We start from the raw sequence: 18,235 nt of genomic DNA on the forward strand, positions 1-18,235 counted from the left end.
AAAATTTATATTTTCGTAATTTACCTAGTTAGAAGGTCCCCTGTATAATTAACAGCATTAACTGGGAGATTATTTATTTTATATGCAAAAGCAAAAGGGACATTATAACTGAAATATTCTCATATGAATCGATATTGAATCAAATCGAAATTGGAATCAATTCGAGAGCTTGTGAATCGGAATCAAATCAGGAAATCTGTATCAATACCCATTCCTAGTTTGGAACAACATTAAGGTGAGTAAATGTTGTCAGAATTTCATTTTGTGTGAACTATCCCTGTAAGTTGTTTGTTAATACGATAACTCTATCCCTCATTATCCTTATCATTACAATCATCTTATTCAGTTGCAGATCTGATTACAGTCATGTTTAATATTAGTAATAAGCATACTTATTGTTCTTAATAGTTATTGTTCTTATCATTTGTGAAATAGCACAAACACATGTGAACTAACTACTGGAAAAGTGCACAAAGTATATTGACTTTGGACTCCAGACCTAAGACACAAAAAACAATACCACCCAACTTACTGTTTAGGCACTGAGATTGCTGACAAATGCATAAATTACAGATAGATGCTTAATGCACATTTATTTCAGAGTATGCTTAAGTCAAATATTGCTTGTTATCAATAGTGCACACCGAACTTAAAGCTATACAGTTAACTTTGAAATAATAATTTTGAGTACCTCTCTTTTGTTCTTAAACATACTGTATGTTCACTGCTTCATTCCCTGTGAATTATGCTGTGAAAGCTTTGAGAAAAACCTGTAAACCTGTAAAATCGCAGTCAACCAGGATAATGTTGAAACAAATTTAGAGGTTAAATGAGATGGTTCTTGACATAACATGTAAATTAAATATCTGACACAACAACCCAGAACAATGAAAATCACAAGTTGTTAAAAAAATATGATGATCATAATACTACCTGAATACTGAATCAGACTGGTTCTTGATTAACAACATTAATGTTATCAAAATGCTAGGAGAGATTTCATGCAAATATGTCATATTACATAATAACATTCAAAACAGTTATATTGCAGTATACGTACAGGCAAACATTTACTTGGCACACATGACAAGAATAGCCTGTAAATATTCAGTCATATTTCACAATTCGTTTTCCCACACAACCAGTAGACAAATGAATAAAATATCTGTCAATAAACAATCCTGAGAGTCAAGACTGGTAGAAATACTTTTTTTTTTGTAAGTTAACAAGAGACGATTGCACAGATTTATAGATAGTTCAATATAATAACACTGTGGATTGTCACCAAATTTATACTATTTTATTTTTTTTTTCAAAACATTCTATTACTGGTAAATTTCTAGTACATTTATTTCCTTTAAAATTACACCTACTCAGCCTTACTACTCATGGTGACTTAGATTTGGTGTTTTTTTTTTTTTGTTTTGTTTTTTTACCCCCTCATATTCATTTTGTATCAACAAATATCCCCAAAGGGACATGTTTGGGACCATGTTGGTAAAATATGTACAGTATGGTATGGTCTATGCAATACCAAGACAACTACACTATGGTAACTTATGTACTGTACATGACCAGGCTACACAACGTTGTTACAAATTGGGGAAATAGTTTTTTAAAACGATATCATGTTTTATGTTACATAAAGTCCCTGACATGGGAATGATATATTATGGATATAAGGTAGATTATAACCATACAATACAGTACTTTATAAATAATGTGCTACATTTTAATAAATGTGTGTTATCTCTGTGTGGTAACATGAACTGACATGATACATTTAATACTACATAGCACAGTGATTAGCACAGTGATTATTCATCACTCTTGTTCCAGTTGTATTTCTACAAAAAATTACTGTGACATTTTTTAACTATATGGTTTTAAATTATATTGTTCTTTATGGTTCTTCTGCCTGCCTAAGAACAGTTTGTCTTTCCCTTGAGTTCATAGTACAATGAGAGAGCAGCCTTTGGTGTTTCAAATTAGAAATGAAAATAAGTACTTTTTTGCATTTGAACCTTTTTACCCTTTTGTCAGTCATTCGTGGTTTAAGAAACAGTTCACTTCATCCCTCTTCGAAGCATCTGATTGGCTGCGATGAGCATGACGCTGATGATAAATGCGATTGCAAAGGCACAAATCAAGCTCTTGCGCACACACGTGTGCTTGACTTGTTGCATGGGGCTCGCTTTAAACGACAAGTTGAAAAAAAGAAAGAAAAAAGTTATTAACAATATTGGATTTTTTCCAAGAGAAGTAACATTTCTTAGAAAAACAAACATCATATTCTTGAACTTTCAACTGAAATGTGTTTGGATTGATTTTTTCTTTTCTTTAATTAGCTACAATATGTGTATATGTTACCGGTCCTGCTTGGCCTGCTCTGTACAGGACTTGAACCGGCGTCTCTGGCATGGGAAGCGGGCACGCTAACAAGGAGGCTAAAGGCTACAGCCCCTACTGTCAGTTGCTAGAGTGCCTCTTGAGGCTAGGGAAGTGAGGTTTTACATACTGCACAGTTACCTATGAGCTGGCTACCGTTACACTTACCCCCTCTAAACCTCACTCCCATCCGGGTCACGGCACCACTGTTACCAGTCCTGCTTGGCCCATTCCGAACGGGACTCAAACTGGCGTCTCTGGCATGGGAGGCAGGCGCGTTAATGAGGAGGCTAAAGGCTACAGCCCCTAGTGTCAGTTGCTAATATGCCTCTAGAGGCCAGGGGAGTGAGGTTTACACACTGCACAGCTACCTACCAGCTGGCTGCTGTTACATATAAGCTGCTTAAAAACAGGCACAAAAACTTGCCAATGGCTGCTCTTCAATATAAAGACACATTTCATCTACCAGATCTGTTCAAGTGCTCATGAGTATTGCAGATACACACCCCATTGTCCTGGCTGCTTCAAACAGATTTATGGGCTCCTTTATTTCACCAGGACTATCAGCAGAATGTATTTCAGCTAAAAATTGTTTCCCAACACTGCAATAGTGGCCTCTTTGTCTTGTGCGTTTAATAGAGTTGAGAGACAATTTTGATTGACATGATAATGCCCCAGACACTACAAAATGAAACTGATGCACGGACACACACAGGAAGCAAATATGTTCGACACAAACAGCCAAGGTTAATATATCATGTTTGTCACATCTGAATTGTAAGTATATGAGGACTTACTGTCAATATCTACTTGGCACTTGGGGCTGTTTAAGTGACTCTCCTCTGTCATGATTATGTTCTCGATGTCTTTCATAGTCAAATGATCACAGAAGGTGTCATACAGGAGTCTCTTCAGCTCATCCACAGTCAGCTTTTGCATGTCACACTAATGGAACAAAAGAAAAAATTACTCCAATGAAAATGTCATTAGTGGAACAAAGTTTAAAATCATGACTTTTCTTTTAAATGATGATTAAAGGTTTATGTGATCAGTGGCAAATGCACAAATGGCTTAAACTAAATAGCAAATTTAAGAGAATATTGCCTTTCAATGGGCTGAAGAAGTGCTTTCAACATTAACTTTAATTCAATGCTATTACTAAGGCAGAAATGTCAGCAAGTTAATTGCAGGGTGTGAATAATGTATGAATAATCTTCTTTTCCCATCAGTAATCAGAGGGAGTCAGAACAATGAGACAAAGAAAAGCTGATGCCTGACAGACTACCTTCCAGAATATGGAGTCAAACTCAGCTCCATGGAACCTGTCAGGCATACCAGCAGAAGAAAGTTTTGGTCCGAGAAGTGTTACAAACTCTTCAAAGTCAACCTGACCGTCACCTGCAAAGCATATTACAAAAATTCAGGCCAGCTTCACTGGATCTTTTCTTGTGGGAGATTTTAATCTTATGCTGATCCAGCAGAACAACCAGACACTAATCTTTTCAGTTGTTATCGAAAGCATCAGTTCTTTGTTCAGAGATTTCGCAAGTTACATAACCATTAAAATACTCAATTGTTTTGCTGTTGCAGTTTTTTTGTGTACAAACTATATTTGCAATTAAAATATTCCTCTACACTAAGAAAAAATACACGTCATAACCTAAAAAAATTACTTAAAGAGGTAACATCTAAATTAAAGGAATATTCCGGTTTCAATACAAGTTAAGCTCAGTCGACAGCATTTGTGTCATAATGCTGATTACCACAAAAAAAAATAAATAATTTAGACTTGTCCCTCCTTTTCTTTAAAAAAAGCAAATAATTGTTACAGTGAGGCCCTTACAATGGACGTGAATGGGGACAGTTTTTGGAGGGTTTAAAGGCAGAAATGTGAAGCTTCAAATTTTATAAAAGCACTTGTATTATTTGAGCTGTAAAGTTGTTTAAATCATAATTTTTACAGTCATTTTAGGGTTTATAATAATAATGATAATATTTTGTTACATTTATATAGTGCTTTTCTAGGGTTTTGAAGTTGTGGTTTTAGGCACTGAAGTTGTGAAATTGGCTATAACTTTACAGTTGGCTATAACTTTATTATTTTATCACACTACAATCATGTTAACATGCATATTGTTTGTGTTTTGTGGCAATATTTTTGAAATAGTGAGTATTTTAACATTAACGGATTGACCCCAATCACTTCCATTGTAAGTGCCTCAGTGGAACCCAGATTTTTGCTTTTTTTAAAGAAAAGGAGGGACGAGTTTAAATACATTTTTGTGGTAATCAATATTATGCTACAAATGCTGTCGATTGAGCTTAACTTGTACTGAACCCGGAATATTCCCTCAAGTCAAAAATATTATTTAATATGACTGAATCAACCTGACTATATTAGGTTACAGCAACAAAAGTAATTATACTAGATCAAGTAGAAATAGAACCTTAAGATAACAATTACAGGTTACCACTTTTTACAGTATATGATGCATGTTCCCAGCAGTGCTTAGATCTAATCAAAACAAGATAGTCTCTGGATTAGTATTTATCTATCACACAATTTAACAATGTATACCACATGCTGAAGCATAAAAAACAAATACAGTATGTCTAAAATCAGGAATTAAATTTCTGAAATTTGTATGATGTCTGACATACCATTCATGTCCAGTCTCTGAATGATCACCTCCAGCTCCACCTCGTTTGGCATGTAACCAAGAGAACGCATGGCCACTCCCAGCTCCTGTTTTGAGATGAATCCATTCCCATCACGGTCAAACACCTTAAAGGCTTCCCGGATCTCTGCAGATGTGCCAGACACATTGCCATGTCACAACATACTATGCTGTAAACTCGCTGAAATGCCAGTTCTTCATAGTTCCATACTGATGCTGTTAAACCAGACAATATAATCCATAAAACCCAGGCATGGAGATTGATGATATATTTTCTTTTTCCCTCTTTGATCATGTTTTTAGGAAGCCACTGATTAGAAAAATCTTGATTTTTGAGCATTTTTTTTTTTAGATTAATTTTGTGTGGCTTCAGAAAACAATGGCAGTCCATGGGAAAATCTTGATTTTCAGGCTTATTTTCCTTTGAGGTGACTGTTGTGTTACTTTAGCAAACTGTGATTTTCAATGTGCTTTTCTTTTCTCCACTAAAACTGATATTGTGATACAGTTCACAGTGTCAGCTATTGTTACGTGTGTTTTTTTTAATTTATTTTTTTATTATATTGTTTTTTGTTTGTTTGTTCTTTTTTATTAAATAAAATAAGTAGGCCTATTGTTTAACCCTTAAACACATACCTCATTTCACGGGACCTCATTTCACCCCCTGTGCCTCATCCATTTTTTGGAGTTGTGCCCACACCTCTCTAATCTCTCTTTATATATATATATATATATATATATATATATATATATATATATATATATATATATATATATATATATATATATCAGAAGGTTGGGGGTTCAAGCCCCAGCACTGCCAAGATGCCACTGTTGGGCCCTTGAGCAAGGCCCTTGACCCTGTCTGCTCCAAGGGCACCATATCATAGCTGACCCTGCACTCTGACCACAGCTTAGCTGGGATATGTGAAAAAAAAAAAAAAGATTTTCACTGTATATGTATAATGTGTGATTAAATATATATATATATATATATATATATATATATATATATATATATATATATATATATATATGGTTTAATTACCAAAAGTCTATAGGGTCATTAGAGAACCTAGATATGTAAGTGTCAAAAATATATGTATATATACAGGTGCATCTCAATAAATTAGAATGTCGTGGAAAAGTTCATTTATTTCAGTAATTCAACTCAAATTGTGAAACTCGTGTATTAAATAAATTCATTGCACACAGACTGAAGTAGTTTAAGTCTTTGGTTCTTTTAATTGTGATGATTTTGGCTCACATTTAACAAAAACCCACCAATTCACTATCTCAAAAAATTAGAATACATCATAAGACCAATAAAAAAAAACATTTTTAGTGAATTGTTGGCCTTCTGGAAACTATGTTCATTTACTGTATATGTACTCAATACTTGGTAGGGGCTCCTTTTGCTTTAATTACTGCCTCAATTCGGCGTGGCATGGAGGTGATCAGTTTGTGGCACTGCTGAGGTGGTATGGAAGCCCAGGTTTCTTTGACAGTGGCCTTCAGCTCATCTGCATTTTTTGGTCTCTTGTTTCTCATTTTCCTCTTGACAATACCCCACAGATTCTCTATGGGGTTCAGGTCTGGTGAGTTTGCTGGCCAGTCAAGCACACCAACACCATGGTCATTTAACCAACTTTTGGTGCTTTTGGCAGTGTGGGCAGGTGCCAAATCCTGCTGGAAAATGAAATCAGCATCTTTAAAAAGCTGGTCAGCAGAAGGAAGCATGAAGTGCTCCAAAATTTCTTGGTAAACGGGTGCAGTGACTTTGGTTTTCAAAAAACACAATGGACTAACACCAGCAGATGACATTGCACCCCAAATTATCACAGACTGTGGAAACTTAACACTGGACTTCAAGCAACTTGGGCTATGAGCTTCTCCACCCTTCCTCCAGACTCTAGGACCTTGGTTTCCAAATGAAATACAAAACTTGCTCTCATCTGAAAAGAGGACTTCGGACCACTGGGCAACAGTCCAGTTCTTCTTCTCCTTAGCCCAGGTAAGACGCCTCTGACGTTGTCTGTGGTTCAGGAGTGGCTTAACAAGAGGAATATGACAACTGTAGCCAAATTCCTTGACACGTCTGTGTGTGGTGGCTCTTGATGCCTTGACCCCAGCCTCAGTCCATTCCTTGTGTAGTTCACCCAAATTCTTGAATCGATTTTGCTTGACAATCATAAGGCTGCGGTTCTCTCGGTTGGTTGTGCATCTTTTTCTTCCACGCTTTTTCCTTCCACTCAACTTTCTGTTAACATGCTTGGATACAGCACTCTGTGAACAGCCAGCTTCTTTGGCAATGAATGTTGTGGCTTACCCTCCTTGTGAAGGGTGTCAATGATTGTCTTCTTGACAACTGTCAGATCAGCAGTCTTCCCCATGATTGTGTAGCCTAGTGAACCAAACTGAGAGACCATTTTGAAGGCTCAGGAAACCTTTGCAGGTGTTTTGAGCTGATTAGCTGATTGGCATGTCACCATATTCTAATTTTTTGAGATAGTGAATAGGTGGGTTTTTGTTAAATGTGAGCCAAAATCATCACAATTAAAAGAACCAAAGACTTAAACTACTTCAGTCTGTGTGCATTGAATTTATTTAATACACGAGTTTCACAATTTGAGTTGAATTACTGAAATAAATGAACTTTTCCACAACATTCTAATTTATTGAGATGCACCTGTATATATATATATATATATATATATATATATATATATATATATATATATATATATATATATATATATACATATATATATATATTTTTTTTTTTGCACTTTTTGTGACTCATGAAATTTCAGTGTGAAAGTAACAAACCCTGGTTTTGTCCTGATTTGTTGCATTATCTCTTTTATATATGAAAAATAAAACATCAGAATATATCAAAATATATTTGATTTTATTATTTTCTAATTGTCTTGAAAATAACTTTGAAAATGTGACACTATATGGGCATTTTGTAGATCCATTTTTGATAGATATGCATGCCAGATCTCTAAAGACCCGAATATGTAAGTGTTTGGTGAAATTCCCATGCATTTAAGGGTTAATTGCTGTTGCAGTTCTGCTATGCTGGGTCTCTATGAAAATGTCTGATTGGAAAGTTGGAGCACTTTGTGACTTCCACTAGAATAATTATTCATAAATCCTCCAAATGACTGTATTCATGAAAGAGGCAAACATTACAATAGGCCTATCTCTTTGAAGGGCCAGTTGATTGTCAACTATAGGCCTGTGTATTACATGAATACGTGGCCACCTGCACCGCTCATAATGCCACGCTTTGAACTCCACAACAAATTTAATCTTACCGTGCTGTTACTCGTCAATATAACCCAGTACAATCGACATGAACATTTAATAAAAAAACAGTTTCAGTTTCAGAAATAAATTCCTTCATTTGTGAACCCTGATAGTAAAGCTTGTCATCAGGAGCTCTGCTGAAAGCATGCAATTGTCCAAGTATTGGAACCACTATCGCGTCAGAAAATGCGGCTCTGTACCAAGCAATGAAATATCACTTACCCTCCACTTCATCCTCGGGGAGGGCGATAGGAGCCTTGTAGGAGAGGATATCTGGAATTGAGCAAAGTCCCCTGTACATGAACCTAGAAGTCACTGCACGCACTGGCATTTCTGCGAGGGCAAAGCAACGCTTGGAACCTGATCTTCATATAGCAACCGCAACTTTACTAAAGAGCAATTGTCGAAAGCTCTAAGCAAATCCTCAAAACGCGCGTTTGATTCATCTTCAACCTCTGTTATTGCGCTCCTTTGCGATTAGTCACGCTGCAGACTCATGCGAGAATTATCTCTCGATCTATTGCAGATTGTAGATCAGTAACTATTGCCTTGTGATTTGACGAATTCAGTCACGAATAAAAAATAGTACAAATATAAAACATTAAAGTATTGCCACTGAAATGAAGCTTGCTGGAAATGTCCCCGCTTAATGCACATCTTCAGTTGCATTTGAAGGATAAACGGGGAGCATCCCACCGCCTGTTCAGAAGCAACGTGATGTCGTCTCTCCTTGAGATTAGGCTACGATGGTTTCACTCTCTTATATTCGCCTGGTGTTTAACGGGGATTGTGCATAAGAGCAAGATATGCACAGAAACCTCCGTTCGTGTGTAAAAAAACAAACAAAAAAACGAATAGTGTCACACTATGCTGATGCGCATTACCTCCTGGGCATTACGCTCTCAATGCAATCCTACAGGTAGTCGAACGGTCTCGAGTTACAGCAGTCAGAATACGTTGAAACATTCCAGTCACCGAGATTTCGAACATTTGATATATAAGGAGAAATTGTGGCTTTTTTAAGTAGGCTACCTAGGCTAAATTACACAGATTGTTCGAGTAACACGGATCCATTGCAGACCGCCAAACAGCGTGTTCCTATAAAATAATGCATAGTGTCAAATTATTTATGTTAACTCTAGATGCTAAACAGAAATCCAAGATATCTCCGCTTTGCTGTTGCGTCCTCCTTTCGGTGCGATCCCCGAATGCGCGCCTGTTCCTTCATCCAAAGTCACTCTTCTATTCTATATGCACGCGCTCAAATGCGCTTAGGGGCCGTTCTCGCCGAATGCGTTTTTGCGTCCGTCTGCGTTGTTTCCTTTTTTCAGTGTCTCGCGCAGGAGCGCCGCGTTTTTCAGACGCTGTGTCAAGTGTCAAGTTAAATAGAACTTCAGCTGTTAAAAACACGTGTCACGATTTTTGCGTTCTGTTATAATTCGTTGCGCTGCGTCTATATTTGTTTCGAGCACAAAAGCGTGTTTGATTTGAACGGCCCCTAGACACAGTGGGTCACTTTCATAAAAAATTAAAAAAAAAAAAAAAAAAAAAAAAAAATCACAAGAAAGTGGAATGTTGTCAAAAGACGTGTTTTATGTAGCCTATGTCTAGGTATTCAAACTTTATATCCAGCATTTTAAACAAAGAGAAATGCTGCATATTTCATCTTTCTTGTGTAAGTCCAAGTGAACACGCTGTTATGTGTACTCTGTTGAGGGCATACAGCAGCGCATTATTCTGGTACAGAATGGGCTGCCCTGTCGAAGCTGTCTATGTTTATGGTGCTGGACTGCTTGACAGCTTGTCTCAGCACTGGTCTCTCTCTGCTGCACCTGAATCTTCCCCCATGTTTCTCAAGTTTCGTTCTGACAGCTGCCATCAGAAAGTCTGTAAGTAGTTAGCATGCATTTGAATATGGTGGAGAAGGTATACCTCATTCTCTGTTCATTCTCTGTTCATTGCTTAACCCTTAAACGCATACCTCATTCCACCCCTGTACCTCATCCATTTTTTGGAGATGTGCCTACACCTATTTAGTATTTCTCAATATCTCTCTTATAAATAGTGTAACAAAAACAAAAAGGGGAAAATTGCAAAAAAATAAATACATAAATAAAATAAAATAAAAATATATTTTTTTATAATTGTTCAAGTACCAAAAGTGTATAGGGTCATTAGAGGCCATAGTATGTAAGAGTGTCCTTTTTTTTTTTTTCACTTCGATAAATGATATTGTTATGATTATTTCATATTTATATAAGTTTACTATCACATACTATCTATTTCTTTGTTATTACAAGATAAATTAGTACTATACAGTATTCATACAAATAAATACTATATCACATTGATTTTCTTTGCAACAATGAATTAACAACAATGGAGAATAATCACTATTCCATATGCATGTACACATACATAATTCACATGCCATTTCTTCCTCAAGGTGGCACTGATGTTTCAATGGTTGACTTGATTTATATTTGACATTGCTATTTGATAAAGAAACAACATAGACGTAAACTATAGCAAGTGTAACACATGAACAGTATGATATGACTGTTGTCATTTGGGTGTACTACTGAAATGATGTAAGTTGTGCATCTATTTAGACTCAGTAATTGCCTGAGAAAATACTTATGTGTAGCTTATGAGTAGCTTATGTTATGTGTATGTTTTTGACAGCCAGATGCATCTCATGAAATTTCAGTGTTAAAGTAATGCTTCCTGTTCTAGATTTGTCCTGATTTGTTGCATTATCTCTTTGATATATGAGAAATAAAACCTCAAAATATATTTTATTCTATTATTTTGTAATTGTCTTGAAAATATTTTGAAAATTTGACACTATCTGTGCATTTTGTAGATCCGTTTGTGATAGATATAAGTATCAGGTCTCTAAAGACCCGAATATGTACGAGTGTTTGGTGAAATTCCCATGCATTTAAGGTTTAAAGACTCTAGATTGATTAGTCACTTGCCATTTAGCACACAATTTCTGATTTTTATCCAAGATGACTTACAGTACACTAATTCCAGATAAATTTCAGATCAGGCAAAGTTCTCATGAAATGACCTGAGGTTGAGTGCCTTGCTTGAGGGCAGAATAGCAGTGGGATTACTGATGTTGGCTGGGGTTTGTGTGGTGGATTATCTATGTATATATTGTGGAGCATCTTCAAAAAGTTCAAAGAAAACCAACGCATTTGATGAGCATTTGATGAGAAAGAGAGAGAGAGAGCGAGAGAGCACTCTTATTTCCCCCTTCTTACTTCTAGTAGAGATGCACATATTGATTTTGTCTAATTGCCTGTGACGTGGATTGTTTTTATAATTCACATCCTCATTGAAATCTCCCAACAAACTCTATCAGTCCATAGTCTTGTTGACTGATGAAACTGTGCAGTACTGTAGCAATTTGGAAAGGAAGAATTTGAAAGGGATAACTCATGATGCTCTGTGTTTAACATTGTTTTAACATTGTCTGAGAGATGAGGTACATATCAACCATTTTGCTTGCTTTGGTTTTCTTTGAACGTTTTTGAAGAGATACTTTAAAACCTCACAAAGGCAACCTGTATTGCATTATAACTATTTACTATTCAAATGCTTTTGGAAATATTGATTGCCTCTGTAATTGCCTAGAGGGGCATTTACACTGATGGCTGTTTATTGGCACATTTCTTTTCTTTTAGACTGAAATTCACATTGACGTGTTCAGAATGTAATCAGTTTATCAAGAGAGAATACAACTCACTTCTTATTGAACAGAATATGGCTGTCTATGACGTACTGACAATTGCATGCTACAGTGGGTCTGTGCTACTTTTCCTTGCATTATTGCATTTGATGATCTTTAGGTTTGGTCTTCACAAGCTCATGTTCTAAAGCTTAATGGTTAAGGCTTTATAAAAACACTTATTGAAATGTGACCAGCTTTTATCCTCCTGCGACCCCCATGTCCAAATGCGTGGACGTTGTATTTTGTCTTCACTATATGCAATTTATAATTTAATTTAATTTAAATTGACTGATTTCAGTTCAGGAGACTCTGTGCTGTCAGTAAAGGAATAAGCTTTCAATGTACAGAGTCATGTGACCAAACAACATGGCGTCGATAACAGCTGAGTTTTTCTTTAGTAGAAATGGCAACAAAACTACATCTGTTAAGAAACCTAATTAAGTTTTTACATTGAAACCTGTTTTAATCAAAAGACTGGTGTCTCTAGTTTTGTCCGATATGCCATTTTTAAAATTTGAGCGATTTATTCACGAAACGTCACACTGTTAAACACAATGACCACATACGTGGACTGTATGCTCATTTTCATTTAAAATTGCTTTCAGAGGCTGTATATGGAATTAAGATGAAAATAAGGTGCATTTCGATCGTTCTGAGACCAGTGCAGACAGACAGCACACTGGAGGTTGAGAAAAAAGTGAGCAAGGGTGCATCCTAAAGCTCTCTATGCGGATAAGTGCATTCAAAGTTTCAGGCTGCAGATGATGTATGGACCACTCAACGTGTTTGGCAGACATGGGATAATGATAACCAGTACATAGATTCTTAATTTTCCAATGCAAAATTGTATTTTAAAGTGGTTGGCAGTGATTGGATGATGCTGGCCATTACTTTGAATCAGAATTAATTAACACCTCAGTGCACCAACAGTATGTGTATGCGTCATTTCACCATTCTGGGTGTGTTCATTTATTTTGGCTCATGCCAACATGGATGCTTGTGAACATAATATGACTCAAGCTTTGCAAAGGAACTGTTATTGAAGGATGGGACAGTTAAAAACACTTCAAAAACATAAGTAAACCCTTTCATTCATGAATATTTCAAATATCATGACTGTTTGATAGTTTATGGTGCTGAGTGTTAACTGCTGTGCTTGAGATGAACAGTTTAATATATTCAGATGCAATGTGTTGGATGTTATGTGTAATCCCTGCAATTTTGTTTTATAATGTCGAGGTTCATTCTTTTCCGATTGAGTTTGCAGAATGTGAGGGGCTGGATGATGTTAGCCAATCATAACAGTGGGTGTTTATGTTGAAGTTTTAAGGAGGCACTTAGGCCAAAACCAAGTGCTTCAGACAGAGGGCCAAAAACAAGATGGAAAATGATAATATATTATACTAAATTGTGACTGTTTTGGTGCAAAAACAAACAAACAAAAAAAACCTTTTATAACTTTATCATTGGACCTCAGGGAAGATAAAAAAAATATTTTAAAAAAGCCCCTTTAATAAAAATAACATTATTTTGTATAAATAATACTTTTTAATAATAGTATAAAAATATAGAATTATCTATAGTTTGGTATTATTTAAAATTTCCCAACTTAGTCCCACTGTCCACATATGTGGACATAAAGTTTCAGGAAAATTATTTGGTCTAAAAAAATTTTTTTTTTTGTGCATCTTAGGGGCTACTACTAGTTAAAAATCAAAAAGGGTAATGGAAAATGCACACAGCAGTCATGCAATTGGGTCTCAGGAGGTTAAAGTTTCATATTAGTTAACATTAATTTTAGGATAAGTTAAAAATAACATATTTAAAGAAATATTCCAGGTTCAGTACAAGTTAATCTCAATTGACAGCATTTGTGGCATAATATTGATTACCACAAAAAAATTATTTGGATTTGCCCATCCTTCAAAAAAAAAATCTGGGTTCCAGTGAGGCACTTACAATGGAAGTGAATGGTGCCAATCTGTAAACGTTAAAATACTCACTATTTTAAAAGTATAGCTACAAGATATAAACCATATGCATGTTACATGATTTTAGTGTGAGAAAATCGCTTACTAACCTTTTCTGTGTAAAGTTACAGCCAATTTTACAACTTGGTTGCCATGATGATATAATATCAACAAACCCTAAAATGACTGTAAAAATGACGATTTAAATAACTTTACAGAGTTTTAACAGAAAAATTAATTTAAGTACTTTTATAAAATTCTAAGCTTCACATTTCTGCCTATAAACCCTCGAAAATTGTCCCCATTCACTTTCACTGTAAGTGTCTCACTGTAACTTGATTTTTGCTTTTTTTAAAGAAAAGGGCAGAATCGTCGAAATTATTTTTTGTGGTAATCAACATTATGCCACAAATGCTTTCAATTGAGCTTAACTTGTTTTAAACCTGAAATATTCCTTTAAGAAAATACAACATTTTGAAAATGTCAACCAATAAAAGCATTGGTTTACATGCTTTGTCAAAAGAGTGAAAAAATAGTTTTCGCCTCTTGTAATCCCTTCTGTTCTGGTCTAATTTGTAAGTATTTTCTCAACGTACTGTTGTTTTTTATGCAGAGCTCTAAATTAAATTTCCTACTAACAAATGATTCCGATAAGGCATATTTGCTTGAGATTTATGATTTAGATAGTGTCATGTGGACGGCAATGATTCATTACAACCCAGTAATGATTTGGGTTGTATCAAACAAAGGCGACTCAGATAAATTAACCCATTAAAGAGGCTCAACTAGTCTTGATAACATGAATTACGCACTAATAATTGTATCTGTGTGATAGTTTGACCTGATTATTCTGGTTTGAGTCTGATTCTGAGTCTCTTATTAATTATTCTGTGAAAGAGGTTTAATCAATTGACTATACTTATGGCATGCACTTAAATGATTAACATTATGAACAATTATATAATTATTTTTGTCTACCATATTTAATCATTAATAGTCGGCCCATCTCAGTACCTTGATGCCTAGTTATTATTTTATTAGCTTCTCTGTACAAACTTTGATAGAGTATAAATGATCAGGCTGTTATGTAAAATATGTGTTGCTCTCACTTAGAAAGTGAATTGTTTTATTCAAGAATGTATTTTGCATAAGGCTTAAGGTGAACACATAACCCTACCAACTAATGTGCCCAACTAAAGATATTTCTGCCTCCCAGGAGAACAAAATTATGACACAATGCAAATAAGTCTGCAATCAGTCATAGTATGAAATCAGTCTGGAAAAAAAAAAAAAAAATTCTGCCTCAGAACACCCCCTTATCTGCAGGATATTTTTCTGAATATATTATTAAGGTCAGTCAGTCCAAACTTTAATGACATCATTCCTAAACATCAGTCATTTGCTATGTATGGCACTACCTTTACCTTTCAGTGAGGTCACTGCTATGGCAGTACAGGAAAAATGTGAACCTGACTTGAATAGGAATGTAGTTGGCTATCAGTCTAATTGCAAAAATTGAAAAAGTGATATCTTAAATTTGTTTTTGATCAAAACAACCTGTGGAGAAAAATCACTTTGAAATCCTTTGTCCAGTCTCTTTTTTCTAAATGCTCAGTAACACCACTGTATACTGGACAAAGCTTCTAGTTATAATACACAATCAACATCTCAACCTCAACAACCATCTGCTATACAACACAACAACACAAAAAGATGCATTTCTAAAGCATTTCTCCATTAGGATTTTAATGGCTCCCTCATCCTTATTAAAGACAACATCAAGTAATCCATAAGAAGAATGGGTTGGTTGCTGAAATTGTTTTTGCTATCATTTTTAGCAGTGCTGCCTCATTGCAGATATGACAGTGGAAACTGCCCTTGAACATCCTAGTTTACTGTTGGCTCTGGGTTTTGCTCACATGAGTTCTGAGGTCTTACAGAACTCCCACAGTCTCTTAATGTCCTTATGATGCAATTAGAACACTTCAACTGTTACAATTTATTTAGAGTTGCTCTGGAATAGTGGCATTTGTTTGCAGTTCGCATCAAGCCGATCAGATAAGATTGCCATTGACTCTTCTTCTGCTTCATCTAATCATTCTGCACATCTGGTGTAACGACTCACTGCTGGCATCATTGTCTTACTTCATTATTGTCCTCTTATTTACATGAGCACAGTGCAATTAATCTTCTCATTGTTTCAATATTTTTATTTTGTTTGATTAAAAAAAGTGCACCTCACAAATGATAAACTATATGCTTTACATTTCTACTGATTTGTCTATGAATCATAACTCAAGTGACTCAATTTCTTCAATAGCTACTGTATATCAAGGGACACATAAGAGCCTCTTTATACAAAGTCCTGTCAAGGATTAGTAAATTCACAGTTTAGTGTTAAGTGGACTTGCTTATGGCATAGTGATATTGTTTTTATTCTGTTGTAAATGTAAGATGTTTTGCAAAAATACGATACTAACTCTGATTTTGTAAAAATAAATAAAGCATTTAAATGTGAGACTGTGGGAAAGACAGCGTTAAGTAATGTGTGATGTTAAAGCTGCCACTGTTTAAACAATGTATTGTATACTCAGCTTGGCATTGGGGATGTATGGCAAGGTGTCCTCCACAAATGAATCACTTCAAAGCAATTCTCTCCTCCGGTGTCCTATCAAGATGGTGTGAAATACCATGTCCTAAATGTCCTCACTGTCCCCTTCAGTTCAATTAATGTTGGGTTGAAGCTGTACCAGCTGGGGCACAATTTGCACCACACTGGAGATGACTAGAGATGTCTTATTTTTCCTATTCCTGTCTATTATGTGTGTTTGTCCTTATATCATATTAAAAATAAACCTCAAATTGTTTGTTGTGTGTGTATTGATGTACTGTATATGTGCAGCAAAATTTGACCTGTAAACATTAGATGCCAAAAGACTGTGGATACTTTGAATCCCACAATAATTGTATCAGACTCCATTTGTTCCTATCTCTCTGCTATTAGCAATTAAGAGAAGTGGCGCTATTCCTAGAGACCGCGAGACAGGGCACCTGATCTCGTGTGGAGAGATATCTCATGAAAAGGACAACTGCAGTTTGACCCTATTACTCATGCCTATCTTATGTGGAAAATGATCATGAGACAGTATGAGCAAAATATAAAAAAAGTGTCTCAAGGGACAACACCTGTCGCACTCAGCAGGATCCCAAACCAGTAAGAGACAGATTGATATCAAATTGGTATGTTAGTGTTATTCATACAGTGAGTACACTGTGTCTATGGAAAGCAATACGAATTTTAAGCAGATCAAAAGGTCAGTTATAAATATTTATTGGGAAGAATTGGAACAAAGAAGAACAAAGTAGGCATTTGGAAAGAGCAATAAAGTGTCTCGTAACTGCAACCAACTAAAAAAGGTCAAAAAGTATGTTCTTTGGTGATATTAAACTCTAAGGGCATAAAAGTATACACGTTTATCACAAAAATTTCAAAAGACCTACAGCAAAGTCTTGTGATTAAATCAAAATTGTAGGTTAGTTATGAAATATCATGCCCAACAAACCTTCAATTTAATTATCAATTAATCTCTTTCAGATTTTATAGCCCTCTCACATAGGTCACTAATGACAACTGATCTAATTTTAAGGGATAGTTCACCCAAAAATGAAAATTCTCTCATCATTTACTCTCCCTTATGCCATCCAAGATGTGTATGACTTTCTTCTGGAGAACACAAACGAAAATTTTTAGAAAAATATCCCAGCTCTGTTGGTCCTTCCGGTGCAAGTGAATGGTGGCTAGAAATCTGAAGGTCCAAAAAGCACATAAAAGCAGCATAAAAGTAATCCATAAAACTCCAGTGGTTTAATCCATATCTTCAGAAGCAAAATGATAGGTCTGGGTGAGAAACAGATCAATATTTAAGTCCTTTTTTACTATAAATCTCCAATTTAGCTTTCACATTCAGATGTGAAAGTGAAACTAAACAGGTGCTACATGTGACTTTCAGATGTAAAAGTGAAAGTGGAGATTTATTGTAAAAAAGGTAATAAATATTGATCTGTTTCTCAGCCACACTTATAGCTTTTAATGATATGAATTTAACCACTGGAGTCTTATGGATAATGTTAATGCTGCTTTT

At 35.4% G+C, this 18,235-nt stretch overlaps 1 protein-coding gene across 1 annotated transcript; it reads right to left on the reverse strand.

Annotated features, from left to right (window-relative positions):
- Nucleotides 1-1,778: 1,778 nt before the first annotated feature.
- LOC127422383 (calcium-binding protein 7-like) lies at nt 1,779-8,992 on the reverse strand. Its single transcript, XM_051665871.1, has 5 exons — nt 8,604-8,992; nt 5,050-5,193; nt 3,674-3,786; nt 3,186-3,333; nt 1,779-2,194 (listed from the first exon to the last, which is right to left on the reverse strand). Exons 1-5 carry the CDS (start codon nt 8,710-8,712, stop codon nt 2,067-2,069), a joined length of 642 nt encoding a protein of 213 aa, XP_051521831.1. The 5' UTR covers nt 8,713-8,992; the 3' UTR covers nt 1,779-2,066.
- Nucleotides 8,993-18,235: the final 9,243 nt, after the last annotated feature.

The sequence above is a fragment of the Myxocyprinus asiaticus genome, chromosome 3 (genome assembly GCF_019703515.2).
Source record: "Myxocyprinus asiaticus isolate MX2 ecotype Aquarium Trade chromosome 3, UBuf_Myxa_2, whole genome shotgun sequence".
Classification (NCBI taxonomy): domain Eukaryota; kingdom Metazoa; phylum Chordata; class Actinopteri; order Cypriniformes; family Catostomidae; genus Myxocyprinus; species Myxocyprinus asiaticus.

Excerpts from the sequence above, each read along its gene's own strand:
- LOC127422383 (XM_051665871.1), bottom strand. The coding sequence starts at position 8,712 with ATGCCAGTGCGTGCAGTGACTTCTAGGTTCATGTACAGGGGACTTTGC. Across the intron at positions 3,787-5,049 it reads TCAGAGACTGGACATGAATG|GTGACGGTCAGGTTGACTTT; the intron begins GTATGTCAGACA and ends TATGCTTTGCAG. Across the intron at positions 3,334-3,673 it reads TTGACTCCATATTCTGGAAG|TGTGACATGCAAAAGCTGAC; the intron begins GTAGTCTGTCAG and ends TTGTTCCATTAG.